The sequence below is a fragment of the Chaetomium fimeti genome (assembly GCF_033439085.1).
Source record: "Chaetomium fimeti strain CBS 168.71 chromosome Unknown B0H64scaffold_2, whole genome shotgun sequence".
Classification (NCBI taxonomy): Eukaryota; Fungi; Ascomycota; class Sordariomycetes; order Sordariales; family Chaetomiaceae; genus Chaetomium; species Chaetomium fimeti.
In genome coordinates this window covers 3,498,125-3,525,038 of record NW_026944330.1, presented here as the reverse complement: position 1 = coordinate 3,525,038, position 26,914 = coordinate 3,498,125, and the positions used below count along the sequence as shown (strand labels likewise).

Below are 26,914 nucleotides of genomic sequence, written 5' to 3'. Positions count from 1 at the left end.
TACCTCGTGATTTTAGGTCTTGGATGCTTCGAAGTCAGCTGCTGAGATACCCGAAGACGGGAGGGCTCGCAAAAGACAACCGGCAATAAACGGCTTGTTCAACGAACTGAATGCAAAAGTAAGGTAAGGGCTGCACGGCGACTTCGGCTAGCAGAATGAGAAATTGTACAAGAGAGATGTTTGTTGATGAGTGCCGCATGCAAGTTGGATTCCGAGGCGTCGACAAAATAGGTACCTTGGCGTGTGCTGGGAGTGATTTCCTGTCTCGGGTTAGGGGCGCACTTTCGGTGACCCTGGATGGACTTTGGTAAAGGGTGGTAACGAACGGGAGAAACGGGTCTTGTAAAATACCTGACCGTCCATCTGGATACCAGATTTCGTTAACAAGCTCCACTCACCATGGTCCTCTGTTACATGCATATTTGGGGTAACGCCACACTTGACCCCAACAAGCTCAAGCACGAACCACACAAGCTGCGGCGCTAGTGGCAGTTGCCAGATTGCAGACAACCACGTTTTTACGACATCGATTCCTTCCAAGCTCGAGCTGGGATTTGGACCTCTCCTGAACTCCCATCTCTGCCTCTCTTTCTCTTCTTCATCAACACCCCCCCCCCCCTTTCCCTTTTTGGAACTCGGCACAATGGTCAACTTCAAGTGGTCTTCTCTCGCCCTGCTCGCTCTGCGAGTCGCCACCGCGTTTGCTGCGGAAGATGTAAGTTGCATCATGCCCCGTCACCTGCAAACAGCCCCTTTTTCGATCTGCAGCTCGTAGAAGCGCAATTGCTCACGTGCGACCTCTCCAGGTCGACTCCGAGCCCATCACCGCCGTTCCGGTTGAGAACCCCGAGCTCAAGGCCGACATTGAGACGACCTTCCCGGATGCCGACATCTTCGGCGTCAAGATCGTCAACGGCCGTGTCACCAAGGCGCTGATCGAGATCACCAACCATGAGGACACGCAAATCGACGTCGCCTTTGTCGGCGGCATGCTCAAGACCACCAAGCCGCTGCCCGAGGACGCCCCGGCTTCCGCCGCCATCCTCCGCAACCTGACGGCCGTCCGGTACGACGTCTCGATCCCTCCCGGCGAGAAGCACCAGCTTCCCTTCCAGTTCGTCCTCGACATGATGCCGCAGGACGTCGTCATCGAGCTGGTTGCCATCATCACCAACGCGGCCTCCAACCAGATTTTCCAGGCCCAGGCCCACAGCGGCGCCGCGAGCATCGTCGAGCCGCCCACCAGCCTGTTTGACCCCCAAATGTAAGCTCCCACTTCACCATCCACCCACTCCATCCACCCGACAACCCATCACCCACCAAACGACCACTGACGAACCACCCACCCACGCAGCATCTTCCTCTACCTCTTCCTCACCGGCGCCTTCGGCGCGACCCTCTACTTCGTGTACAAGACCTGGATCGAGGCGCTCTTCCCGCAGGCCAAGGCGGCGGCCCCCGGCGCCGGCGGTAAGAAGGCCGCGCGCAAGGCCGCCGCCGCCGCCGCGGTCGCCGAGCCCGAGCCCCAGTCCGGCTACGACTCGGCCGGCGCCACCAGCGGCGGCGACGGCTCCAAGAGCTACGACGAGAGCTGGATCCCCAACCACCACATCAACCGCCCCGTGGCGCGCCGCGTCAAGAGCGGCGCCAGCGGCAAGGCGAAATAGAATTCTCGTCGTGTTTAGGGGCTGCGAGCCGCGCCGGGGTGTGTGTGGGTGTTGGTTGGTTTGGATGTGGTTGGGGTTTGGTGGGCGCGAAGTTGGTTGAGTGGAGGAATGTTGTGGGAAGCTGGTCGAGAATGCGCGCCGCGGCGGCTTTCCGTGGGAAAAAGCAGAGGAGAAAAAGACGCGTTGCGTGCTTTCGCCGCTTGTGCTAAAATCATCCGTGTAATTCGTTCTGTACAATCTAGTGGCTGGGCAGGGGATAAAGGATGGGAACGGAAAGCGACTTGATAAAACTAAATTTAAGGCGTTTCTCGTACTTTTGTTGGTTACACCTTGTACTGTCCTTGAATGTGTATTGAAAAGCTCAACTGTGTAGCCAAGGTCACACACGTGTAATGCTACATCACGAAAATGGGAAGCGCCGGGGAGGGGGTGTATATACCATACTCAAAAGTCGTCTCGCTATGCACCACCACGCGCACCTAATGTATACCAAGGCATTGAAAGACTCGAGAGGGGTATGTATGCCGAGCAACATAGTGAAGGTACGCCGCGTCTACTTCATTCATCCAGCATTCTAACAAGCCAACCAGCCGTTTTCACAAGACGAGGAAGAAGGAAAGGAGAGAAGATAGATGATAAGCGAGAGTGAATCCCAGAAATCGCTGCCTCCACTAGTTTAACACCCATCCACACACAACCCAGCCCACCCCATCCAACGCCATATAACCCCCAAGACCAGTAAGCAGCTATGCAAACCCTCCCTCTCCCTTCCCACCTCACTCTCTCACTCCTTTTTTACCCCCCGTTCCCACTCCCACCTAAAAGAACCGCCTCCGCCTCTTCCCCGCCTCAGCCAGCTCGCGGCCACCAGCCCCAGCGGGACCACGACCGGACCCGCCGCCGAAGCGGTTGAGGTCCTCGATCTTGGCCAGGACCAGCTCGAGCAGCTCCTTGCGGTGGATGAGGTCGAGGTGGCGCCTGACCTTGGGGTCCTCGCGGGCGAAGCGGTCGAGGCCGCCGGCGGCCATGTGCTCGTGCAGCTTGCTCTCGACCTCGCGGGGGAAGCGGGAGTAGAAGTCGTTGAGCATCTCGACGTTGAGGAACAGCACGGCCGTCTGGGAGAGCTTGGTGGCGACGGCGTCGAGGAAGACCTCCGGGCAGTAGTACTTGTTCTCAAGCGCCTTGCACTTGCGCGACTTGGACGCGAGGATGCGCATGTTGAGGATGTCGGCGCGGTCGCGCAGGAAGGCGGCTTCACGGCCTGTTGGTGCGGTTAGTATGGCCACGTGCGAGGGAGGGAGGGGATGGGGGCCGGGAAGGGGAGAACATACCTCGCTCGAGGAGAGCGGCGCTGAACCCGCCTGCTCCGCTGGGGTGGTCGCCCTCGACAATGACCTCACCCCGGCGTGCCTTGTCAACGAAGGTCATGACCTCCTTAAGCTTCTTTCTCCCGCCGACCGAGTTCTCGAGGCTCTTCATGGCCGATTGGCACTGTACCAGCTCGCCCTGGAGCACACCAACGACATGCTCACGGCCCTGTTCCCACTCGTTGGGCTGGATATCAGGGTCAAACTTGTAGGGCTTGAGAGAAATCTCAATACCGTCGCTTGTGGCGTATGATCGGTCGGCGAGGACGGTAGAGGCGGCTTCGCTAATGGCCTTGCGGGCTGACGGGTGCTTGGAGAAAGATGACTTGTCGAGGAGCTTGTCAATGTTGGACTGGACGGCGTTGGAAGCTACCGTTGCTGCGACACGACCCACACCGAGCCTAGTAAGACCGGATAGGGCCGTGTCGAGTTGCCGGTGCCAGTAAGGCGACTTCGGGTCGGCGTTGGGCAGGTCGGCAATGTTGTCTGGCTCAGGCAGAGCAACAGAGAGATCTTCGACCGGCCTGTTCCAGTATCTGGCGGCAAGTTGGTCAAGGACTTTTTGGTCGAGGGCAGCTTTGAGCAAATCCTGCAGCTGGGCACGGCCAAAGGACGACGAGAAAGCGTGGAATTGATGCTTGAACTCGTCCAGGCTTGCGGCCAGGTACGCCTCGGCGCTCATGGGTTGCTCGTTGTACTGCACCTTGAACTGATAGGTGGTTTCCTCGAGCTCTCGCTGGATGGATTCGGTAGTCTCGTGCAATTTAGAGGACATGGTTTGTTCCAGGACTTGCATAAGCTTCTTTCGAAGCGTTATTGTGCCTGTGTTGACCCCGGCTTCCGGCCCAAACTGGGAAGGGTGTGTGTTGAAGAAGGATCTCTCGTTCCGGGCGATGCCTGCCAAGAGATTGCCGGTCTCCCTCCTGAAGAGACCTGTCTGGGTGGGCAGCTTGGAAATGACGCCAACATAGCCTAGCCTAAGCGGGTATTTCCGGTCACTCAGGATATCAGCGCCCTTGTCCGGCTCGACCAGGTCCATCTTGGTTATAACACCGATCGTCCTCTCTCCCCGCGGGTCTACCCTGCGACTGGCTTGCAGGGCGGTCGAGTTCGCCAGGTCGGTGTCGGCGGCCGAGATGGCCAGGATAATGTTGGGGCCCCGGATATACTTGTCACACAACTCCGAGATCTTGCGCTTTAGTTCCCGGGGTTGGTTCTCTCCGGCGACTTGAATGTAACCGGGGAGGTCGATAAGCGACAGGTCCGGTATCCCCGGCGAGTGAATGGTAAGTCGGATGGGGTCGTCCGTTACGCACAGAGACTCGGGGACCGACTGGTTAAGCTCTGTCAGGGTCTTCTGGATTAGAGAGAAGTCGGTAACCCGAGAAAGACCGAGATCGGGGAATTCGCCGTAGTCAGTCCGGGCGTCGGGGTCGTTCACAAGTGTGAGCTCGATAGGCCGCCGAGTGATCATGTTGCTCCCCTTGGGCAGAAACTCATGCCCAACGATGGCTTCCAACACGGAGCTTTTCCCCGACGACTGCGACCCGATAACGACAATAGACGGCAGCGTGACGGTGTTCGTTTGGCCAACCTTTTGGAGGAGGTTCCGAATTTCGATCATCTTCTTCGTGATGTACATCATGTGGTCGTCTTTGAGGACCTCCTCGGGCGTGCGTTCGTCGTTTTCGTCGGATTGATCAAGACCATAGGCGGCGGCCGAAGCTCCTGCAACGGCGGCAGCTCCAGACCTGCTCTGCTTGGGCGGTTCCGGCCCGCCCTGTCCGCCCGGCCCTCCCTTGCCGGAGGCAGCCTCGCCTTCCCCTCGCATAATCTTGTCCAGCCATTCTGGCATCTCGAACACCTCGAACTGTTGTTTTGTGTTGTCCCATCCTTGTTTCGTCTGCCCAGCGATATCCTTGGCGCCTCCCCACAAAGTTGAAGCGGTCGAGGTGACGGTGGTTTTCATGTTGCCGTACATCTCTTGAGTAGAGTTACTGATCTCTACGTCTCGTTAGTAAGAACCACCCGAGGTTGGTGCCCAGGGTCTGGCTTACGGATGGCCTGATACTGTACCCAGCCCAGACCTCCGATCATCAGGCCGCCAAATAAAGCGGGGATCCTGGCAAACTTGAGGGCCAGCTTGGGCAGCATGCGAACGAAGGAGGCATTGCGGACGATGACGGCGTTGTGGTAGGCGTTTGCTGGAAACTGCAGCGATCTCCGGAAGCCACGAGCGGCAAGGTCGGCCCGCTGGATGCCGCCGGTTGGGAGCTGGTGAAAATGTCGGACCGCACGAACGGTGGTGCGGCGGGCGAGGGGGCCCATTGCCCCAACTGCACGAAGCTGCGCGCTCATGGTGGTGAACCGAGCAGCGATAGTCTAGGCGTCATACGGCAGCATGGAAGTCGACACAATCGTCGAGCGAATAAGGGTGGGGGGAGTTGAAGTTGTCAGTGCACTTGTTAATCGGGCGGTGCTTTGCGGACAGTCAGTGACAAGGACCTCGCTCGTTTTCCCTCGGCGGAAGAGAACGGGGGGTTGTGCCCCACCTTCGGGCGAGAAAGAGCCCAGTCTATGGTATAATTGCATATTTAGGTCGAATTCATATCTCATGGAATGTGCGAAATTCGACACACAGGAATTCCATCCGTTTAATCCAGGGTCCAGATCAGATTCACAGTATTTAAGTGAGCAGAAACCCCATTTCCCGATATCGGAAAGTATGGTCGTTTGTCGGCGGTGTTTGAAAGAGCATGTCTTTAGATTGAGCCGTTGACTACCTAGTGGGAGAACGATTAAGTTGACGGGATGAAAGTTAACTATGAGGAGGCAATGAACTCCCTATGTCGGACGGTCATGGCATGTATTCTGTACATAATCTGTACACAGTAGCTAACTATCCCGAATAGGTCAGGCACCGATAGGACGGAACAGCGTTGCTTTTGGGGAGGTTATCGTCTGATGAAACAAGTGTGCCCTTGGAAGCTCGGGCTGTGGGTCTCCCCACATAACCTGGAAGATCCGTTCCAATGCTCGGTGCATCCAGCTTGGCCCGGTCTCGGCTGCAGGGTGGCCAACTACCTAGCGCAGGAGCGTACAACAGCTGAGCCCGGCGTTGGCACGACTCGCGGCAACTTGAGGTAAGGTTAAGCTGTTGCAAAAGAACCAGGCGCATTGACGTCAAATGTTACTCTTGCGAGGGATTAAACCGACACAAATAACCTTAATTTACCTTGCAGGGTTCCAACCTGATTTCGATCGTCCACTTCAAAAACAGCATACGAAGTCGTACTCGACTTCCTTAACAAAGGAGCAAAGGCACTTCCGCCATTCGCTCAGCCGATTTCGTCAGCCCTGCAGCCGGGAAGTTGCCTCGAGCCATGCATGCCCTTGTCCGTCCCTGACTCCTCCAGCAGTCTTTAAGTGGACCAACACCTTGTTGTACACCCAAACTCCGAACGTTTCGCTGCAGTTAAACTATCCCACGTTTTAACCTGTCACACGATCGCAAACATCGGGGACAGGTTCGGGATTTGACTGGAAACTGTTGTGTCTGAAAGCACTAGTTATTTATTTATCTTTTGCAAACCCTTCCCGATCTTGCTGCAGTGGACCAAACACCCATTCAACTCGCACCGCCCGTTCTCGGACCGCTCCATCTTGGGCGCCATCACACCACCGCCATGTGCCGGTTCCTGGTAAGATGGCCGCGCCAACGCCTACCACTAAAGGAGCATGGTTACTGAGAGTTGTTCGCATTATCTAGGTCTACAAAGGCAGCGACGAGATCCTGCTCTCGAAGCTCGTCCTCGACCCAGCGCATTCCATCCTCAAGCAGTCGTTTGACTCCCGCCTCCGACTGGTGAGCCAGCGCGATTCCGTATGCTTCTAAGAGTCGTAACTGACAGGATTGTCTCGGGCCGCAGGATACTCGCCGCGGAATAAACAATGCAGACGGCTTCGGCATTGGTTTCTACACCGATGCGAGACTGGGCGCCGCCCCGTGCCTCTTCACCTCGACCACACCGGCCTGGAACTGCGTAAACCTACAGCGGATCGCCTCCAAGACGGCGTCGAGGTTAATCTTTGCCCATGTTCGAGCTACTACCGAAGGGTCCCTCAGCGAGGACAACTGCCACCCGTTCTGCCACGGCAGCTTAATGTGGATGCACAATGGTGGTCTGGGCGGCTGGAAGCAGATCAAGCGAAGGCTGGGTGAGCGGTTGGCCGACAAGTGGTATCTCAATGTGGTGGGCGGCACCGACAGCGAGTGGGCTTTTGCTCTGTTCCTGGACACGCTCGAACGGATGGGTCACGACCCCAGCTCACAACCCGAGAGCGGATTTGGGCCGACAGTCCTCAGAAAGGCGATGCTCAAGACGATTGCCCTCATCAACGAGCTAATCGACAACATCCCCGAGAGCGTCGTTCATGCCGAGAACGTCGACACCCGGAGTCTCCTGAACTTCTCCGTTTCCGATGGCCACAGCATTATCTGCACGAGGTATATTGGCAGCTCCTCGGATGAGGCTGCCAGTTTGTACTATTCGTCCGGCACTCTATGGGAAACGAGGGCACCAACGCCCGATAGCCGGGACTACCAGATGGAGCGAAGTGATAAGGGCGCAGACGTGGTCTTGGTGGCGAGCGAGCCGCTGACCTTTGAGCGAGGTATGCCCAGCGAAGCCAGGCCCCGATGAGATTTGGTACTGACCGCTTCTAGAAAACTGGGTAAACGTCCCAACCAACTCAATCCTCACAATCCACAACCAGACAGTCATGGTGCATCCAATCATGGACCAGTACTACGACCGCAACCCGCAACACCGCCGCTCAACCGCCTTCGTCCGCACCAAGGGCCTCTCGGCCAACGAGAAGGGTACCTCCAGGGCCGGCACACCCTTCGGTCTTCCGGCAGCGACCCCACCCATTTCCGCCGCACTACATCTCCCCGACCACGTGGAACCACACAAGCAGCAGCGCCTCCGCGGCCCAACCATCCCCTCCATCCCCGCCAGCCTCTCCGCCCCCCGCGCACCCGATAGCTTCGCCTCAAGCTCGACCCTACCGCGTTCCCGAACGCCGCTCTCCCACGCCGAGACCATCGCGCCAGAGCCATCATCATCATCATCAGCAACCCTGCAAGCGCCGTCCACGGACGTCAGGGCGCTCACGGCGCCGCCCCTGCTCCGAGCCGCGTCGCAGCAGCCGCCGGCGCAGGGCAACATCAAGAAGAAGCGGGCGTCCCTGAGCGCGGTCGAGGCCGTGCACGGCGGGGGCTCGGCCGGGCTGGTGCAGTACTTCGATACTAGTCCGATCACGCCGGAGCCGGTGCGGACCGAGTTTGGCACGCCCGATAAGATTGCGCGCATGTTTCCCGAGCTGGCGCTGCAATGAGGTGGCTGACTGGCTGGGTGACTGGCGGGCCGGCCGGGGATTGCTTGGTAGTATTATGGGTGGTTTCCTTGTGTGTTTGTGGGGATACTAGATTGTTTGGCGTCTGGCGCAAGGCATGGGATATATAGCATAGGGAGTAGCATGCGGAGTGTCTTTGTTTAGTTGTATGTCTTGTCGTCTCTGATGAGGGCCGAGTGGGGGTGCTCAACTGTGATGTACTCTGCTTGAGAAAGATACCTAAGTAGATAGGGGCAGACTGGCTGTTCATAGCATAGCATAGCATAAAGCACGTCGATACCGGATTTCTTTTTACTTTTTACGATCCCTTGCACCGAGGACCAGTCCATCGATGCGCCCCGAATTGTCAAAAAACCGTGTGATATTATTGAACCATCCCACCCCAAACCCAACCAAAAAAAACACACCAAGTAGTTACAACCCTCCTCCTACCCATCACTACTACAAGTCTGCACCGTAACCTCCCACCGCAAGTTCCCGCCCCGCCCGTACCCCTCCCCGAGCCGGTTCTGCACCACCCGCGCCAGGCGCGAGCGCAGCTGGCTCAGCGCCCCGTCCTCGTCTGCTCCCCCGCCACCGCCGCCGACGACGCCACTACCCCCCTTGGCCACCCGTACCTTCAGGTTGGCCATCCCCAGCCCGTAGTGCACCTGCCAGAACTGCGCCTCCTCGACGCGCGCGACGTGCGGCTCGGCTTCGATCTCGCGGACGACGGAGGAGACGGTTGCGGAGTCGTTTTTGTTGGGGTTTCTGCTGCCACTGTTGTTGTTCAAGGTGAGGGCGGGTTTGGCGTTGTTGCTGCTGCTGGTAGCGGCCGTAGTGGCCGGGCCGGAGGTGGGGGAGACGGACAGGTCGCTGTAGCTCATGAGCAGCATGAGGCCCTGGGCGACGGCGAGGCGGGTGCCGAGGACGAACATGCTGGCGGCGATGGCGGCGCAGATCAGGCGGTCGAGCCAGACGAGGTGGGGCACGCTGAGGAGGGGGAGGAGCAGCATGAGGAAGGAGAAGCAGAGGGTTAGGAAGTGGAACGGGTTGGCTAGGATGCCCGCGCCCGGGAGCAGTCGTGCTAGGTAGGGGAAGGGCACCCGCATCACCCGCCGGATCCGCCCGTGGTTGCGCAGCCCGTATGCGCTCACCAGCGTGCTCACCACCGCGGCCAGGCAGGTGAAGTCGACCGTGCCGGGGGTGATGTAGCGCGCGCTGTGGGTGTGGCCGTGGCTGTCTAGGGGGCCTTCGCCGCCGCTGGGGTGTGTGGTTGATGATACGGAGGGGTGGTGTGGGGCGTGCTCGCCGACGGTCTCGAGGAAGTGTTTGAGGTTGTGGGAGATGAGGTCGAAGCCGCCAAAGACGAGGAAGACGGACATGGCGAAGCCCGCGAGGACCTCGGCGCGCTGTAGGCCGAAGGGGTGTCGGATGCTGGAGCGCCGCCAGACTTCGAAGTTGCCCAGCACGTCGACCGCCACGCATACGGCGGCCGACCCGACGTCGAAGAAGACGAGGTGCGACAGCGCCGTCATGGCGAGGGAGCCTTCGGCGCCGAAAAAGACGTACATGGCGACGGCCGCGTGGCAACAGCACCACCAGAGGCGGGCGCGCTGGCCGCTCTGCATGCTAGCCCATGCTTCTCGGAGGGTTGGTATGGGAAGGGAGGCCGGTAGTACGGGAGGTGGTCGCGGAGGTGGTTCTTGGAAGATTTGGTGTTGTGCGCTTATCGAGCTGTGTTTGTAACGGTGGCCTCGTCGTTGCCCAATATTCTAAAATAGGGGGGAAATTGGTTAGCTGGTCTGATTTCAAGGCCGCCGATATTCCATCCACAACTGCCTCGGATTGTCGCATTGTTAACAAAGAGAGGTATCCACGTACTGACTTGACTGGCCCTGCGGAGATAAATTGAGTCTGAAAGTTGAATGGGTTCTTTGCGGTAGGCCCATTCGAGCCCACATTGGCAAGCCCATCCTCCGTGGCCATGGCGAAGGTAGACTCAGGGGTCGGAGGGCGCAACGAAGGCGAGTGGTGGGGATGGAGGAGGGCGGCCGGACTCAGAGAGGGTCTGCGCTCCGGGGTATTCGCGACTGGTGGGTCAATGGTTGTTTGGTGGTCTCGATCGTGATCGTGATCGTGATCTCGGTCGTGGTCGTAGTCGTCGCAAGTGAATTGGAACGAGGGCTCGCCTGGATTTTCGTCGGGCGCGACAATGGCCGGGGTTGGCGGTGTCGTCCCTTGGGGTTTGGAGAGAAACTGACTGGGAGCCATGTGCTTGTTTGATCCGATCCCACGCCGCTCAATGGTCCTGCTGTCTCCCCCCCTGCGAGCTGTGGTTGTCGGCGGGCAATCGTCAAGGTGCGGGCGGAGCCAAACGTGGATCTTGAAGAACAGGGGGTTCCGTTTTGCGCTGAGTGCCCCGAGCGCCTGGGTAAACGTGGAATAATTTCCCCAAAAGTCTCAAATCTTCAGGGTCGGTCTTGGCCTTCTCATTGGCCCACTAAGTAGGTTGGCCAGACCGTGTATACTTTTGACATCCGAATACCTATGAAGATTTTGTATAGTAAGGTCCCCAAAGATCCCCAGCCGAACCGTTGGCCAACAACGGCGGCCATCTTTCTCGTGCCAGTGGGGCTCGAGGGGCACCAAAGCGGGCCGAGACACCAAACGGGCTTGGCTCGCTTTCAATGCCCGCCCGCCCAGCCACCCCCTTCTTGCAGGATCCACTTTAATTGGCATTCGCGAATGCAGGGGTTCGAGATTCTTCTGCAAGGCACCTCACGTCATGTTGACAAGTTCCGTCAACAACCACCTTCAACCTTCCTTCAATCCTCCGGATCCAGGGGTGTCCCAACCTCAACCGCTTCGCAGTGGCCACCGGGAGGCGTAAACTGCAAGCAACCCGGGAGAGGCGCGAAGGGCATTGAGAGGGACCGTGTCGAGCGTGTGTCTTGCTCGCAACTACCGAGCAAGGAGTACGTACCTTACCGTGCGTACCCATCAACGCCCACCAACCCGAATTCCATTCGCTATGGAACAACCTACGTCAGCACCCACCGCGCCCGATGCGCCTCCCGCCTCAAACCGCCCACCAGCCCCCGGCAGGAAGCGGAGCTCGTCTGGGGCTGGTGGGCTGTTGTCCAAGCTTCCCTTCATGCGCTCCACAGGCGAGCACCGTCCGAGATCCCGCCGGAATACCATCGAGACCGACCCGGCTGCTCCGGCCCCGACACTGCCGACACCATCCTTCATTTCGATCCCTGCCGACGCACCTCAGCACCACGTCCCTGCATCCCCCACTGCGCCGGCGCCGCTGCCTCACATACTTCAACATCCGACGCTACAACAGACGGCGCAACAGAAAACACGACGACGTAGGGGGTCACTGCGGAAAGTTGCGTTGCTCGGACGGGGCGCCCAGCGGGAACGGCGCGAGGGACGGGGGTTAACCATTGATACCACACTTGACGACGGGAGTAGCGGGACACCCTACGAGATTGTGGCTACAGACACGGGACCCGTCACATCAAGTCCGGTGCCCATTGACGGACGCTCCAACGCCAATCCGATCCCCAAGACCGGCGGGGCCGACCAACCATACGGGCTCGGTATCACGGACCCAGGACACCGTACCAGCATGGACGGGCACACCTCCACCTCCGATCCCGACGCAACACCCACCGCTGCGCTAGCACCCACCAACCTCGGAACCACAGCCTCCAGCCCGCCCATCAGCGCCGCCGACAAGCGGCCCAGCATAAGCTACAGCACCACCAACGACGAAGATACCCTACACATGGCCCGACCCAGCGCGCCCTCCCTCTCCATCCCTCGCGCAACCACCCCCTCGCTCTCCCTCTCCTCCTCCTCCGCCATCAGCCTCCTCCACCCGGACCGCGCCTCCCTCTCCTCCGGCTCCGAATCCTACTACCTCACCCGGCCCGCCGGCGGCGGACTCAGCAGCGTCTCCAGCGCCATCAGCGCGCTCCCCTCCCTCCAACGCCGCCGCAGCGCCACCGTGCAACGCGCCAAGTCCCCGCTCGGCCTCAGCTCGCTCGCGGCGCCGCTGCCGCAGGCAGACGCGGACTGGGACTACGCCGAGACGGAGTGGTGGGGCTGGATCATCCTGGCGGTGACCTGGACGGTGTTCGTCATCGGCATGGGCTCCTGCCTCGGCGTCTGGAGCTGGGCCTGGGACGTCGGCACCACCCCCTACGCGCCCCCCGAGCTGGAGGACGATCCGACCCTGCCGATTGTGGGCTACTACCCGGCGCTGATGATCTTGACGGGGGTTATGGCCTGGGTGTGGGTGGTGGTCGCGTGGGTGGGCATGAAGTATTTTAGGCATGCGCAGGTTAGTGGGGATTGAGAAAATAGAGGGGGTACATAATGGTTGGGGTCTTGGTGTTTGGGTTGCGGCTTGGGGTAAGCGGGTTGGGTTCAACGGGAATGTAATTTGGCGTCGGTGTGCGCTATGCTATGCTACTGTGGCTATATATACCCCATGAGTCGTCGCTTCTACGGGACAATATTATAGACTGATGATGGTATCCCCATCCCTCGGGCTAGTACCGGCTAGGAGTAAGAAACATGTCCGTCAACAGATGTTATGAGAAGTTATTCACAAAAAGAAGGCGGATGTTTGAAGTACCAAGACTCCTCTCTCTTAACCAAAACAAGCCTTCAACCTAGCATAAACTAAACCTCGCATAAAGGAAACCATAGTCAACCAGCCAACTGAAATTAGTCCGAATCCAAGTTCCATGGGCAAAATCATGTATTGTATACTCAACTCGAAGTGTTTATAATCAACTGGGAGCTAATGCCCGCTTTAAAAGAATACAAAAAGTATTGTATATAAGTAGCGAAGTACTTGCCCCTATTATTTCCCTACCAACCCAGGTAAGATTCTCTGTTCTTTGATTTGAAGTTGCTCTAGTACCAGGCTTGAGTAGCCCAGCAAGTTCTCAACCCTAAAGTCGAAGACCCGGGCCCATTGTTAGATTTGCCGTTCCGTCGACAGCCTCAGTGTGTGGCACAATAAGTATTGCCGCACCCAACAAACCCGTTTAACAGATACAGAAACCGAATTGTTGGCCCAGTCGGCCCATGGGGCTAACATGAACTCCAGCACACATCGGCAGCCTTTTACGAGCGGTTAGTAAACGCCTTGGGTTGGAGGCATGGCGATTAGGGGGTATAAAGCAGCCTCGATTCCAAGTTAACTGAAATATTATGTTACTCTCTTCATCCCTCAACCCTCGGATCGAGCCCAACAATCTGTGGTCTGGCACCGCATACCTCCGCCCCTTCCCTTCTTGTTTGTCCTTCTTTTGGTTATTTCAACTCCGCCCCAGGAGCAGCTCGGCACTTCTCACGGTCTCAACTAATTATTCTGAAACTTCTCTGTTTCTCCTACCGAGTCTCCAGCCACCATGAGTAATACCATGACGAGTAATGAAGGTATGAGGTTGATCGCAGATGATGACTCTAGGTTCTACCGGAAGGGAAAATCTCTGGGCAAGGGTAACTACGGCGAGGTTTTTGAGGTGACAAACTCAAACCACCAGGTACGGCCCTCCCTCCCGGTTCTGGGTGGAATTACGACTCGGGAAAGCTAACACACGCAACCCCCCCCCCCCCCCCCCCCCCCTTTTCCGAAAATGGTACACGCAAGGTCCAAAAGGTGACAACCTTGAGTCAAGATTGGTCCAGAAACCGGGAGCTCCAAGTTTGGCGCAACGCATGTAAAGGGACAAAGCACGTGGCCCGGGTGTATGACGCCTCGTTCAACAGAGTGGCGGGTGAGGTCCGCATCTACACGGAACTGCTCGAGGGAGGCGACGTGAAACATTTGATGCTCAGCATAGAAAGACACACGCCACGGCAAATGGTGCACCCGGCCATCGTCTACCTCATAACTAGCCGTGCAGCTGGCCCGGGCGCTCTCCGAGATTTAACAGCGCGGGATCCTCCACCGGGATATCAAGCTAGACAACGTTCTGTTGACACTGGGGATCACGCTCCAGATGAACTTGGCCCGAGGCTTGACTCTGCACTCTGCCTGTCGTCAGCCCCATCATGTCCACCGATTTGGTCGGGTGTGGCTGAAGAGGTATTTGTTACACTCGTTAGGTAGCTCCCAAGGCTCCCAAGACAGTCGCGTACCTCAGCAATGGCATCAGGCCTGAATCGCGCATGCGCTTCCTCCCTTGCATGCATTCATCCAGTGACGCTGCTGCGGACTCAGTCACGGCTGACCTTGAAACAGACCGCTGATTGGGCCCAAGGTTCTCGATTTAAGCGCTGTGGGACATGCAGGGGTTTCGCCCCCCCCCCAGTGGGTGCCCCCGGAGTTCGGTCGCGATTTCACAGCGAGTCAGGCTCGGGCGCTTTGCTACCTAATTTAGGCGCGGCTCTCGAAACAGTTGGGGCTGTCCCCTTGTGATGATGCTTCTGTGGCTTCCTCTCCGTGACAATATTGCGTGTGTTTGGTGGGCTGAAGGAGCGCCTTTGGCGCGTGGGCGCGCGCTTGCTGCTCGCTCGCTGACAAGGCGGGTTTGATGCGAGTCTGAGCCGCTTCAGGCCGCTGTCGTGCTTGGGGCGATCCGTGGTGGGCAAGGTGGGTGAGGTGACCCTGCCCGTGGCGTTCGGTGGATAGGTACGTACCTGAACGCTGACCACCTTTCCGCCCGTTACGTCATATCCGTTTAGGTCAGCTCCGAGGAGGCGTTGTAGATGCACGACGGTCAGTCGACGTGTTTCCGTGATGGATGCCCCTTTCACATATTGAGTAATGTCCGATGTTTGATTATTCCTCGAGTATGTCGTCGTGATGGGGTGATGTTTCAGGCAGAAGATAAATTTATTTTACCCCGGACGGTTGCTCGGGCTCGCCTTGACTGTGATCTGCAACGGGGTGGCCGAGTATTTTAATCTTCCTTGAGAGGGCTGAGCTGAGACAACAAAGCGACTCGCTCCAGAACTTCCGGACTACGAAGTACCTACACACAACTTCGAGGAGCCGTCCTCCCGAGGTGGCGCGACGCGTGAAGTTTTGCACAACATTGGCAATCCGGGATCAGACTTTGCGCTGTCAGGGGCAATTTGGGAAGGCAAGGAGGTTCCTGGGTGCCACGCTTCGGTGGGATGGTTCAGATGGCGATTTCGGAACGCCGCCAAGGGGAGCCCGGGGTGGGGGTTGATTTGTGGAAGGGCAGCGAGGGGCAGGGACCTCCTCCGGGCCGCGAGGGTATGGTGCGCACGGACCTAGGATGGTGGGGACCCAGGTTCCAGAGCGGAAGATCGACTTTGAGATTCAGACGGCCGTTGACCGCTGCGCTCACTCTCAAGTGCCCAGTTCCGATCCTTTGAAAGCCATCAAGGTGACCATCTGGGAGGGTCAGGTTCAGGTCACCAAACGAGTAAGCCGGTCCATCAAGGTCGCACAGCATCGGCCCTCTCGTGGCCAGTGGAGAGGTGCGCCACTCGGCAAGAGGAGATGCTGCAGGACGAAGCGCCAAGACTCGCCAAATCCTCGAATTTGTCAGGTCAGAAGCGAACGGGTGTTCAGCGCTGTTCTCGCGAAGCAAGCACCGGCGAACCAGAAAGCGGTGGATATAAAACGGCCCGGAAAATACCAGCCCATTATGTAGGTATGAACAGACGGTGCTGGAGGTAAGCGTCTTGGCCCTCGGCAGCGTTGCACGCGTGATCTGTGGCCACTTAGACGGCGATCGCGGTCGATGAGGAGGACAAGAGGCCGGAATGTGGCTACAGAGGGAACGGAAGGCGGCCTCGCCCAAACGCCTGCCAACAACGCACACCGGGCTGCTTGGGCGAGCAAGCAATGGCTTCACAATCTGCTTCAACAGAGACAGCTCCCCCGAGCACCAGCGAAGCATTTTGAAATGTCCTGTAGATATCGCTCACCGGATGCTGAGGTACTTCCAGCTCTTCGAGAGCATCAGGTGGGTGATCGCGCTCCCCTCGGGTTACCCCCGCAGCTGTGAATTTGCCCCTTCCAACGTTTCTTGGACAGTTGAGCCCAACCTCAAACTTGTGGTCTCCGCTCTTGCCTCGGGGACAATCCACCATGAAATCGGTGCTGCAGGATGCTTCATGATTTCCCTACAACAAACTACAAGTACCTATTCATCCTGCGAACAAATCGGGGTTCTTTTGACATATCTTTGAATCCCGTTGAAACAAGTGCAAATTGCCTGTGAAATTGGAAGCGGGCCGAGAACAAGAGAAAAGAACGCGGAAGGGTCGAAGAGAGACGAACCAGGAACGGGCAGGTACCTGCCCCTGCTGGAGCCTCAGGCAACAACGTGGAACTGACCCGCTATGCAGCTGGAACAGTGCTTGAAGACCGGGGGGTCAGGGCGCTGGCTGGGGACGCAAAAAACCAGCCGCTCTGCCTGCTGTTCAAACCCATTCACCCAGCCTCTCATACCACCTACCTGCATCAGGCACTGCGAGCACCGGTCATCTCCTCTTTTTCATCCACCGCCTCCTGATAGCGACCGGTTTCCGCATCTGCCATCTGCGCATTCGAACAATCCTATTTACGCCCAACACACCATCGCAATCGCTGTCCGGTCGGCACATTCTCGAACACCTCCCGCGCCACTGAGGCATTTGGCAGTTCCTGACTCGATCGCCGCTCATCAATCGACCTGGCCCGCACCCGGCCGACTGGGAATTCAACAAAAGCCCCGGCTTTGCTTCCTCGCCTACCGCCTTCCATATTCACCAAATACTTCCTCTTCATTTCGACTTAGTTTGCGTTTGGTCGTTGCGGTCAATTTGTCTGCCCGATCCTTCTCGGCGTCGACACATCGAACGAGTTTCGCCCATCCACAAATCCGCTGGGGCGAGAGTCGGGTACGATCGACCCCCGTCATCCACAGGCGCATAAATATTGGAAAATGCGTTTCATTTCTAACCCTTTCTTAATAACAGACAGGGCATCCAATCTCGGCCACTCTCCTATCGCGACAGACACGTTCCCGGCCATCGAAAACAACACGACCGCCTCTTGGTCTGCATCCTTCCACCGTCACCCCCCTCTCCCTATTTGGTGCCTAGCTCGTGCAGCGTAGAGGCAAGCCAACATGAGGGAAGCCAACTTCAGCATACCCAATGTCAACAAGGCATCCGTGGGCATCACCACGGCCTTGTATGACCGACGGGCCCTCGACTGCACCTCGACCCTCCCGCTGATCAACTCTCTTAACCACCTCGCCTATCTCACCACATCCTCGGCTAGAATCCGCGACATCCTTACCGTCGATGGCGGCATTGAAAGGCTAGTCTGCATCCTGAAGGAGGGCCGAAGCAAGGATATGATGAACATGTGGAAGTGGAATCTAGCCTTCCAATGCGTCGTCAATATTGGAGTTAGAGGCACCGAGGCCGTCCGGACCCGCGTCGTCGAGGCTGACATGGTCCCGGTCATCGCCACCATTCTCGACAACTACATCAAGGTCATCGAGAAGATCCGAGAAAAGGCCGAGGAAGCCAAGCAGAAATCCGACCATCACCGCCATCGGATAGGCGGGAGCAGCCGTGTCCACAAGTCATCCAGCTTCTCGTCCCGTTCCGGGACACTAGATGTGGACCAACGGACTTTCCGCAGGCAAGCGCCTCCCCCGTCCATTGATGTGTCTGCGGCGCTGGCCGGGCCATCCACGGGGGTGGTTCATTCCAATGCCGACCCAACACCCACGGCTCCCCAGTTCCAGGTGACACCTCCGGCCGACCGGGCCCCCTTAACCGCCCACCGGCACCGCCATCATCGCATTACCTCTCCGGGCCCTCAGACCGCGCCTCTCGCGCCAATTGTCCCGTCTATGGATGCCGCCGATGGCTTCGCTCGACCCATCAGAGACGCTGACCGTCTGGGCAGCATGCTCCCGTTCTCCCGTTCCGCCATTACCTCCCAGCCAGCTTCCCCAACAACGCCTCTCCCGCCTCCTCAAATGCGGTCTCCTACTGTGCGGCCTACCTCCATGTTGGCTGCGACTGCTCGGTCTCGGAGGAGACCTTCCATTCGCCACCAGCACTCGACCGCCGCCGAGCCCGATGATATGAACGCTGAGAGCATCACCTCGGAGGACTCGCCAGACGCCGAGATGTCGGGCACTAATGATATACAACCGGAAGTCAACGTTCAGGATGTCGCGGTGGAAGATGGAGACAGCATCATGGCAGGCGGGGCAATTGACCTGACGACTCCAACCGCGTCCGAGGCTCAGGACACCGGCACCTTCAACATCACCCACCAGGGCCCGGTCGATGGTAGCGTCACCACCAACAATACGCCCACACCCGTGCCGGCCATCGGCCTGTCCCCGAATAGGCCAACTCTCGTGACCCCGCCACAACCGGCTATGCCTAGCGCGAGCGTACCTCGGTATCTCCTCGATCGCCAGGTCAGCCCCAACCCACAAGTGCTTGCCGCCATGCCGCGGGAAGAAGACGTCTTGATGTCGCTACAGCTTCTTGCATACGTTTCCAAATACTGCAACTTACGGAAATATTTTCAGAGGAGCCATCTCGTCCCCAAGCTGAAGATTGGGAAGGAGATTCAGCTTCTGGATGGCGCCGACCCTGCCGCCCTCGAGGCAAAACTCGAATACGATAACGAAACCCTTGAGGAAGAGTACTGCCTGCCCAACGACCTGAACATCTTCCCGCTAGTGGAGAAGTTCACTGTCAGATACCACAGCACCGACATGCAATATTGGGCCGGGGTGGTTATGAGGAACCTGTGCCGCAAGGACGACACGCGGGGAGGCATCCGGCAGTGCGCCTACTACCAGTGCGGCAAGTGGGAGGAGTTCACCCGCCAGTTCGCAAAGTGCCGCCGCTGCCGCCGGACCAAGTACTGCAGCAAGGAGTGCCAGAAGAGCGCCTGGGCATTCCACCGCCACTGGTGCATCGCCGCCACGCAATGATAGAAGGGGATAGGCACTTCTATCTGCAGTTTGGAAATGATGGTCGTTCTATTGATACCCCCCGGTTCTTTCTCGAGTCATCCTCACCGGGATACACACACGAAGTCCTCCTCATCTTGCATGGCGTTATTCCCATAATGTCTATCCGGCCACCTCCTTTTTGAGCAGGCCCTCTTCTCGACAAAAACAAAGCAGCATGGCGATGCATGGGCACAGCTCAGCACAGCACACCACACAGCATATCACATTTCTCTCCACACACACACGGACGGCTACCTCCGCGAGCATGGTTGGCGTTGCACGATACCACGAAGGGCTTCCTTTTTTTCCCCGTCTAGGCTTTTTCGGGCTTTTCTGGCAGACAGACGTCGCTTGTTTCCTTTCTTTTCAGGTTTTGGTTTTTTTTTTTTTGGTTGGTTTCCTTTTATTAGCAAAACTCAACGCGAGCTTTGGGTCAGAGGCCGGGGGCGCCCGCGGAATTCATCATACCTTGGTACCCTACCGTAGCCAGGCACGAAACGAACGAATCCCCTTTTTTGTTTCAAACTTGGTACTTTCTATATCGTGGGGCGTGATCTTGTGTGTGTGTGATGTGTGATAGAATTGTGGATGGGTGCTGTGCTCTCTCTTATCTCTTAACCTTGGGGGAGGGTATGGAATAAGGGGTTGGAGGGTCAGTCAGTTGGATGACAGGGACTGGGGTACGGACGGTATGTGGCATTATCTTCAGCGGGAGCAACACTAGCGCGGCGTTCTTCTATTTTTTCCTTCTCCTTTCCCCCCCTGGTCTTGTTTTGTTTATTTTCTATGATGTTGTTTTTTTTACTCTTGTGATATGACGTACATGGTCCGATGCGCAGATTCGTGTGATACACCCCTCCCTCTCCCTTTCTTTTCTTTCTCCCCCCTGTTCCTCTTTTGCTTCCTTACGCTCTCATGGCCACTGGGTGGCGTGGAGAGAAGTGTGTTGTTGGTGTGATTGTACCGTCGTGTTGGTTTATACGTCGGTCGGGATGGGGAGCGTCTTTAAGAGGCGGGCTGCCCGCCGTCCCCTTTTTTTGGGCCGGGAGCGGGGTGGTTGCGAAGGGTGGGGATGGGATGGGACGACAGGTGGACCTGGCGGACAGAACGTGGATTGGGTCTGTCTATACTAGTCAGGTACAGATGGGATGAGACGGTTGCGGTTAGGGGGGTTATCGAGGGGGTGCGTTCGTCGCACGCAAAGGTTAGTATTGGATATCCGAGGTTCGATTGTGCTTTGGGCGGGCGGTTGGATGGATGTCTGGACCACAATTACTAGCCAGACACTGGTTTTGGCTGTCGAAGGTAGGTGTTTTGGATGGCGTGGCTGGCAAGAATGGGAGCGATGCCGGCTGCATTGTGTTGCTGTCGGCGAACAGCTAGTTAGTGTTCTGGGCTGGGGCGGTAAGGAGGGTTGCTAGCCTGAAAGTGAGCCCAAACTGCTCATATGTGTATATATCATGGGGAGTGAGCTACTAAGGCATCTCCTCTAAACGACTCCTCTTCTTCTTCAAGCTACCGGGCCATGGTACCCACCTCGTGACCAACTTCAGTGGCGTGCCCCTGAAATTAATTTTGACAATCCTTCTTTATTGCCTCGGGTTGCCCTTGAATCAAAGAGGAGGATGGACAATGGGAGATTATCCTACTGTGCAAAACCATCCAACGCCACCATCTGCTCTGCACAAAGAATCGGTGAAGCGAGGACGAGGCAACAACCATAGCCCTACGCACGCATGTCATGTCACAGGCAGGTATTGAACTGAATTTTCCCTTCCCATCAAAACACCGGGCGCCATTCAGAGTAGCTACCTCGAACACTATCAACCGTCTGTTTCAACAGCAAAGCAGCCTTTGACATATACACAGTACCACCTCCCCTCCTCCGGTCGCCTAACCCGCCCCGTGATTACCGTTTACCTCTTCCCCGCCTGCCTCCGACTCTTCCCCAACCTCGGCTTCGAACCCTTCGGCCCACCGGCACCACCACCACCGCCCGGTCTACCACCAGGGCCACCGCTGCGGCCGCCGCTCTTCATGCGCTTGGCGTTGAACCCGCTCAGGTCGCCGGACGACATGGCGTCGCCGGACTTGGCGTGGCGCTTCTTGCCGCCGAAGCCGAACTTGGCGTCCTTCTTTTGCCGCTTGGCGTTGGGCGGGCCGCGGCTGTCGCCGCCGGCCGAGCGCTTCTTGCTGTTGCCGGCCGACTTGAGCTCGTTGTCGACCGCGACGTCGAAGAGGTCGTCTGCTTCGGTGGCGCCGAGCGCGGACGAGCCGCCTTCCTGTCGTTCTGTGGAGAAGGACGAGCGTTAGTATCCAAGTGTAAGGAGGTAATCAGGGGGGGGAATAGGGGCACGTACTCCGCTTGAGCAAGTTGATCTTCTCGAGGGTGTCGCGCTTCTGCTTGGCGCGCTCCTGCTGCTTCTGCACCTGGACCTGCTTGCCGAACTTCTTGAGGTCGCGCTGCTTGCGCGCCTCGGCCGACGCCTTCTTCGCGGTCGCCTCCTCGACCATCTTCGCCTTGACCTTCTGCATCGTCTCGTCGCTGCGCACCGTCTCGGCGAAGAAATCGGTCGGCCGCGTGAAGGGCACGCCCTCCTTGCGGAGCAGTGTGCGCGCCTGCCGGGCGGCTTCGAGCGACTGGTTCATGAAGGCGAGCTCGCGCTGCAGGTCGTCTTCGACGGAGGGGATGGACTCCTCGGTGATCTTGGAGGAGACTACTGATTGGTGGAATACGAAGGGGACGGTCTTCGGGTTGGTATCCAGGGCAAAGCGCCGGAGCGCGGCGAGGAGCCCTTCTTTGTTGTTGATTGTTTGACGGACGCGGGTGCCGGCAGCGATTTGTTCCTCGTCTTCCTCGTCGAGCTCTGAGAGCTCATCAACGTCAATATCCTCCTCCTCGTCCTCCTCTTCGTCGTCGTCATCATCGTGATTCTCGGGTTCTCCGTCCGAATCGAGTTCTGATTCCGAGTCGGAGTCGTCTATCCCCGCTAGGTCGATGCCGCCGTGCTCGTCATCCCCGCTGTCGTCCGAGTCGCTATCCTCGTCGACCGGCTCTTCAACCCCAGCCTTCCTCTTGTTTGATTTGCCGCCATTTATCTTGGGCTCCTCCTCGTCGCTCTCGTCCTCCCACTCTTCATCCTCAACTACTTTCTCCACAGCCGGCTCATTGGACTTTCTCCGACTGGCATTTTGCTTGTTTGACTTGCTGTTGGTAATTTGTGACTTGGGCTTCGGCCCGGCCTTGGGGGACTGTGTCGCGCCTTTCTTCGCCATTTCGCTGGTGGTGATGGTGGGGACGATGGGGGTTGGTTGCTGCACCTGCAATCTGCAGAAGCCTCTGAAACTTTTTTTGGCTGGCGTTGCGATTGAGCGATAAGATAAGGCACAATGGTGGGGCAGGCAAAGACGCGCTCGCACACAGCAGTGAGCAAGTACAACCCTAACCCCTGTTCGGTGTAAGTTAGCGCCGAGGAATCCAACTGCCAGGTCTACTAAACCCACCCCAAAGGATATTCTGAGTTAGAAGACTCTGTAGCTAAGTTCGAGCCTAAAGATTCCGAGTAAAAGTGTTGGAACTTTGAGCAGAAGTTTGAGAGCTCTGATGAGAACACTGCTTAGCCATCATTTCTGCTGTCTGAGATTGGCTCGACGTTGGGTGAGGACAAGAAGTTGGCTTGGACGCGAGCTGGCAGTTGGTGGGTGGATCCAGTGGTCGGGGTGGAGAGCGGCTAACCAGTTAAAAGACGGAACCCCTCGCACACTGAGTTTCAGGGCATGCAAGAAATTTGAGTAAAAATATGGCGAAAAAAGAAACGCAAACTCCTTTCGAAGTTTATTTTACTGCCCACAACCAGAATCGAACTAGTGACCTTGTCATAGAGAATTTACTAGTGACACGCTCTACCACTGAGCCATGCGGGCGTATGTTCAACTGTGAGAACAACTACGACCACACGCAAATTATGGTGTCCATTTTCTCGGATCCCTTGAGATCTTTGCCGTCTCCAAATCGACTGAATTGTGGCCAGGAGGGTAAAGAGAGTGCGCAGCGTTGGGGAGGCGGTCCCGGTTGTGCTGGTTGTAGTGGAGATCGGAGCGAGAATGATGTTGGCACAAGCAGTTGGGCTGCTGTCTGAGAGCGTGCAAAATGTCTTGCAGGTCTATCACAGGATCCGGCAAAATATTCATCTCTAGTCATGAGGAAGATGAGGAGCATCGGGTTCATATGAGATGAGAAAAGCGGGGTTACTATTGCCGTTGCGATGGTATCTTCGCTCTGAGGTAAGTGACAACACTCCGTGAAGCCCCTGAGTTGAGCCCCTGAGCCCAAACCCCTGAAACTTCAACCACACCACTTCCAACTCAGTCACTCATCGCTAACAGTCACTCATAGCAAGGTAGAGAACCAAAAGTTCTGTCAAACCGGCTTCAATTTACTAGAGACCATTCCTCCTCCAAGTACCAGAAAAAAAGCGAACCATATCACACTGTCCCATCCCCCCTTCAAACCCCTCCCCCCCAGCCATCCCAAGAGAGAGAGCTATCTACACCTCAACAAGAACAAGAAGGGCGCGAATCTCCTTATTCCCATCTTCCACCGCCCGCGAGACGACATCGCGAACTAGCCCCGCTGGCGGATGGAGCAGTAAAAAAACAAGGGTGTGCTGATAGCCGGTTGGCTGAGGTTGTCGAGAGCGAGGAGCTCAGGAGAAAGGAGACGGGAGACAGTTGGGGTCTGGCCGCCGTGATGTTGTTTAAAAAAGTATAAGAAAATCCAAGAAGATAAATAAGGAGAATGGCGGCAATGGCGGTCGGTTGATGGTGGGTGGGTGGGTCGTGGTTTGACGTTTCGGTTTTGTGAAGCCGGCTGACGAGGTGTGGTGTTGGTCTGGCGTGACAAGAGGCATCTCCTGGTCCCTGGGGCTCAGCGGGCTGGGGGAGGTCCTGGCGGATCAGAGGACGCTCCCCTCTCTCATCCCAAGGGGATGGGGTTGTTGTGCCGAGGGAGGGGTGTGGTGTTTTGGTCAAGAGGTCATGAGGAGGACCCTCTTGAGGAAGGCAGGAGATGCGGCTCGTACACGGCCGCCCGCACCGGGCATCCCCTGGTTGTCATTTACATGACAACGCAGTAGGCGTTGAAGTTGGTGGAGGTCTGGGGAACCTTGGTCTGGGTGGTGGTGGAAGGCATGTTGATTGATTTGGGGGTTTGTTTGAAGATCTTGTGATGTCTTGATTGCTTGTGATAGTGTGATGGTGAACAACAAGAGGTCTGATAGTAGGTCGAGGGCGAAGAGGATTTTTATATCTTTATCTCGAGGACATTGAGAGCACACTAAGAGACCAGACACTCCGATGGCCATCGCTACTATTCCTTCCACTGGCCTGCACCCTGAGGAGAATGGCAAGCGTTCTCGACCCCGTCGCATTCTTTGACACCCCTCTCTTTGGAGTTCTGACAGACAAACATGCAGAAAGAGGCCCCTCCCTGGGGGGCGAAGGTCCTAGTATTGTGCCCTTAGTATTGTGCTCTGGGGACAAGGCGAGGTCGGTCCCGGTGATGCGATAGGAAAGCCATCTGGGCCTCCAAGTGAACATGCACAGCGTGAGGAGCACGAGTTGCGATTAGTTTACATTCCTTGATCTGCTTGATTGCACATAATGGTGGACTGGGATTTGAGAAGCTGCCACATGCCTTGCAGGTCGCTAAGGTTGAAGTCGTGGTGGCGTGGGGCTTACTATTGTTCCCCCCTGAACCCCTTAGTATTGTTGACCCCGGCCCTTGTTTGTCATGTGCAACCCCGGCCCGCAAAGAACATCAAATCCGCTGAGGCGACATCAACCGTCAAAGTTCGACTAGCCCTATCCCATACTCATATTCTGAAAGAAAAAAAAGGTAATTGGTGTTTGCCGTTCGGACATAAGCACCTCGAAACGGCTACCTCGTCGAGCCCCCATTCCACTCGGGCCCGTGAATGGCCCGTTGAAAGCAATTAGACGGCACTTTCGCCAATCACCCGAATATCGATGCTCCCGAGTGGGAATCTAGAACCGAGTGAAAGGGAGCCTAGTCGTCCAGCCAGTAATCAGCAACGGCGTCTGGATGCATCGAGGTGCAGAACACAACCGACGCAACGGCGCGGAAGCGAGGTGAGTGGCATGACCTGTGGAAAAGAGGCGACGGGTATCGAGAGGCAACATGATAGGAGCCGACAAGACTCGGTCTGCCGTCACCGCGGAGAGGGCGGCAGGATGCAGACACCCTCACACACTCACCCGCACCAGCGAAGCAAGTTCCTCACCCACCCACCCACCCCCAGGAGCGGAAGAAGGACCAAAAGGGATAACTCACCACTTTCCCTTGAGCGTAATCACCACCCACGCGGCGCCAGTCTCATCCTACCCAATAGCGTCAGCCACGTCACATCCCTTTCATTCACCATCGGCACGAGATAGCCCGGGGAGCCTCAGCCCCCTAGCCGACAACCCGCACCAACCCGGGGACATGATCCGACGACAACGGCGGGACAAACGTACCACTTCCTTCTCGACCTTGCTATTAAAGCAAATCGCACTCATAATCCCATCCCCAAACTTCTCATTCATGACCGCCTTGAACGCATACCCATAATTCTGCACAATCTCGTACAGCCTATAAATCAACGGCTCAACCGGCGGCATGGGCCCGGCGCGGCCGCGGTCAGGGAAGCCGGTCATCTGGGCGGCGACGGTGGACTCGGCCGAGAGGCCGAGCAGGCGGCTCAGCTTGTCGGCGTCCTCGGGGGAGGCGCGCGCCTGCCCGTAGAAGATGGCGGCCACGGCCACCTCGCTGCGGCCCAGGTGCTCGGCGATGGCCTCGAAGGTCAGCCGCTTCTGGGTCTTGGCGTCGAAGAGCGTGGCCGAGTAGCCGGGGAGCCGGTCCATGATGGAGGACTGCGTGCGTGGGGGGGGGGGGGTTCGTGTGTTAGTGCGGCGCGGGCTTTTTTGTGACTGGTGATTTGTGATGGGTGAGGGGTGAGAGGTGGGTGGGTGAGTGATGAGGGTGAGGTGATGAGGGTGCGAGCTAATGCGTGACTTACATCGAGAGAAGCGAGGTTCTGTCGTTGCTCTGCGATATCGATCATGGATCCGCGGCGGGGTCGTTGGTCTGCCATGGTGATAGGAGGGATGGGTGACTGTCTTGCTGCTTACTTGCTTCGCGGATGTATGTCTCGGGGCTAGTGTTGACCAAAGTGTGTTGACGAGGCGGTATTCCGGCACTTTATAACAAGACACCCCTCTACATGTACGAGGTTTCGGACCCCTCCTTCTCCTGTGGCTGCATATTGCTGGTACCAGGCCGATATGGGATGTATGAGCTCACCAACCCCACATTCCTGTGGGTGAATGCATCAGGGCCCTGTCCCCCGCAGGAGATCAACCGGAAACTCGGAGGAGCGGGGTTGACATCAGATGATACGGAATCCGATATCCAGTCTTTCTCTTGTGTGTCATG

At 57.3% G+C, this 26,914-nt stretch overlaps 11 protein-coding genes and 1 non-coding gene across 12 annotated transcripts; 6 read left to right on the top strand and 6 right to left on the bottom strand.

Annotated features, from left to right (window-relative positions):
- Window positions 1-485: 485 nt before the first annotated feature.
- B0H64DRAFT_387907 (uncharacterized protein) lies at window positions 486-1,980 on the top strand. Its single transcript, XM_062803235.1, has 3 exons — window positions 486-715; window positions 807-1,264; window positions 1,355-1,980. The coding sequence occupies exons 1-3, from the start codon at window positions 644-646 to the stop codon at window positions 1,665-1,667; spliced, it is 843 nt and encodes a 280-aa protein (XP_062662778.1). The 5' UTR covers window positions 486-643; the 3' UTR covers window positions 1,668-1,980.
- A 447-nt stretch (window positions 1,981-2,427) lies between these two features.
- On the bottom strand, window positions 2,428-5,662 carry B0H64DRAFT_95734 (P-loop containing nucleoside triphosphate hydrolase protein). The gene is made up of 3 exons (XM_062809027.1): window positions 5,092-5,662; window positions 2,999-5,038; window positions 2,428-2,928 (listed from the first exon to the last, which is right to left on the bottom strand). The coding sequence occupies exons 1-3, from the start codon at window positions 5,390-5,392 to the stop codon at window positions 2,486-2,488; spliced, it is 2,784 nt and encodes a 927-aa protein (XP_062662777.1). The 5' UTR covers window positions 5,393-5,662; the 3' UTR covers window positions 2,428-2,485.
- Window positions 5,663-6,625: 963 nt separating this feature from the next.
- Window positions 6,626-8,746, top strand: B0H64DRAFT_95720 (nucleophile aminohydrolase). Its single transcript, XM_062809026.1, has 4 exons — window positions 6,626-6,735; window positions 6,804-6,899; window positions 6,964-7,708; window positions 7,761-8,746. Exons 1-4 carry the CDS (start codon window positions 6,721-6,723, stop codon window positions 8,432-8,434), a joined length of 1,530 nt encoding a protein of 509 aa, XP_062662776.1. The 5' UTR covers window positions 6,626-6,720; the 3' UTR covers window positions 8,435-8,746.
- A 51-nt stretch (window positions 8,747-8,797) lies between these two features.
- Window positions 8,798-11,009, bottom strand: B0H64DRAFT_355207 (cation efflux family-domain-containing protein). The gene is made up of 2 exons (XM_062801552.1): window positions 10,316-11,009; window positions 8,798-10,206 (listed from the first exon to the last, which is right to left on the bottom strand). The coding sequence occupies exons 1-2, from the start codon at window positions 10,703-10,705 to the stop codon at window positions 8,881-8,883; spliced, it is 1,716 nt and encodes a 571-aa protein (XP_062662775.1). The 5' UTR covers window positions 10,706-11,009; the 3' UTR covers window positions 8,798-8,880.
- A 204-nt stretch (window positions 11,010-11,213) lies between these two features.
- B0H64DRAFT_387902 (uncharacterized protein) lies at window positions 11,214-13,168 on the top strand. Its single transcript, XM_062803234.1, has one exon. The coding sequence runs from the start codon at window positions 11,466-11,468 to the stop codon at window positions 12,801-12,803; it is 1,338 nt and encodes a 445-aa protein (XP_062662774.1). The 5' UTR covers window positions 11,214-11,465; the 3' UTR covers window positions 12,804-13,168.
- Window positions 13,169-13,869: 701 nt separating this feature from the next.
- B0H64DRAFT_371634 (uncharacterized protein) lies at window positions 13,870-14,713 on the top strand (the record flags this gene model as incomplete). The annotated part of the gene is made up of 3 exons (XM_062802170.1): window positions 13,870-14,004; window positions 14,112-14,433; window positions 14,574-14,713. 3 exons carry the CDS (start codon window positions 13,870-13,872, stop codon window positions 14,711-14,713), a joined length of 597 nt encoding a protein of 198 aa, XP_062662773.1.
- A 522-nt stretch (window positions 14,714-15,235) lies between these two features.
- On the bottom strand, window positions 15,236-16,456 carry B0H64DRAFT_95687 (uncharacterized protein). The gene has a single exon (XM_062809024.1). The coding sequence runs from the start codon at window positions 16,336-16,338 to the stop codon at window positions 15,589-15,591; it is 750 nt and encodes a 249-aa protein (XP_062662772.1). The 5' UTR covers window positions 16,339-16,456; the 3' UTR covers window positions 15,236-15,588.
- Window positions 16,457-17,190: 734 nt separating this feature from the next.
- Window positions 17,191-19,496, top strand: B0H64DRAFT_95709 (uncharacterized protein). Its single transcript, XM_062809025.1, has 2 exons — window positions 17,191-17,323; window positions 17,402-19,496. The coding sequence occupies exon 2, from the start codon at window positions 17,554-17,556 to the stop codon at window positions 19,396-19,398; it is 1,845 nt and encodes a 614-aa protein (XP_062662771.1). The 5' UTR covers window positions 17,191-17,323; window positions 17,402-17,553; the 3' UTR covers window positions 19,399-19,496.
- B0H64DRAFT_95683 (uncharacterized protein) lies at window positions 19,497-20,244 on the top strand. The gene has a single exon (XM_062809023.1). The coding sequence runs from the start codon at window positions 19,595-19,597 to the stop codon at window positions 19,994-19,996; it is 402 nt and encodes a 133-aa protein (XP_062662770.1). The 5' UTR covers window positions 19,497-19,594; the 3' UTR covers window positions 19,997-20,244.
- Window positions 20,245-21,306: 1,062 nt separating this feature from the next.
- On the bottom strand, window positions 21,307-22,820 carry B0H64DRAFT_95551 (eukaryotic rRNA processing protein EBP2-domain-containing protein). Its single transcript, XM_062809020.1, has 2 exons — window positions 21,780-22,820; window positions 21,307-21,709 (listed from the first exon to the last, which is right to left on the bottom strand). Exons 1-2 carry the CDS (start codon window positions 22,693-22,695, stop codon window positions 21,336-21,338), a joined length of 1,290 nt encoding a protein of 429 aa, XP_062662769.1. The 5' UTR covers window positions 22,696-22,820; the 3' UTR covers window positions 21,307-21,335.
- Window positions 22,821-23,263: 443 nt separating this feature from the next.
- On the bottom strand, window positions 23,264-23,343 carry B0H64DRAFT_t27. The gene has a single exon. It is a non-coding gene; the product is annotated as a tRNA-Thr (tRNA).
- A 1,804-nt stretch (window positions 23,344-25,147) lies between these two features.
- On the bottom strand, window positions 25,148-26,804 carry B0H64DRAFT_95547 (cyanate lyase C-terminal domain-containing protein). The gene is made up of 4 exons (XM_062809019.1): window positions 26,499-26,804; window positions 25,957-26,352; window positions 25,772-25,818; window positions 25,148-25,486 (listed from the first exon to the last, which is right to left on the bottom strand). Exons 1-4 carry the CDS (start codon window positions 26,571-26,573, stop codon window positions 25,465-25,467), a joined length of 540 nt encoding a protein of 179 aa, XP_062662768.1. The 5' UTR covers window positions 26,574-26,804; the 3' UTR covers window positions 25,148-25,464.
- Between the last annotated feature and the right edge of the window lie 110 nt (window positions 26,805-26,914).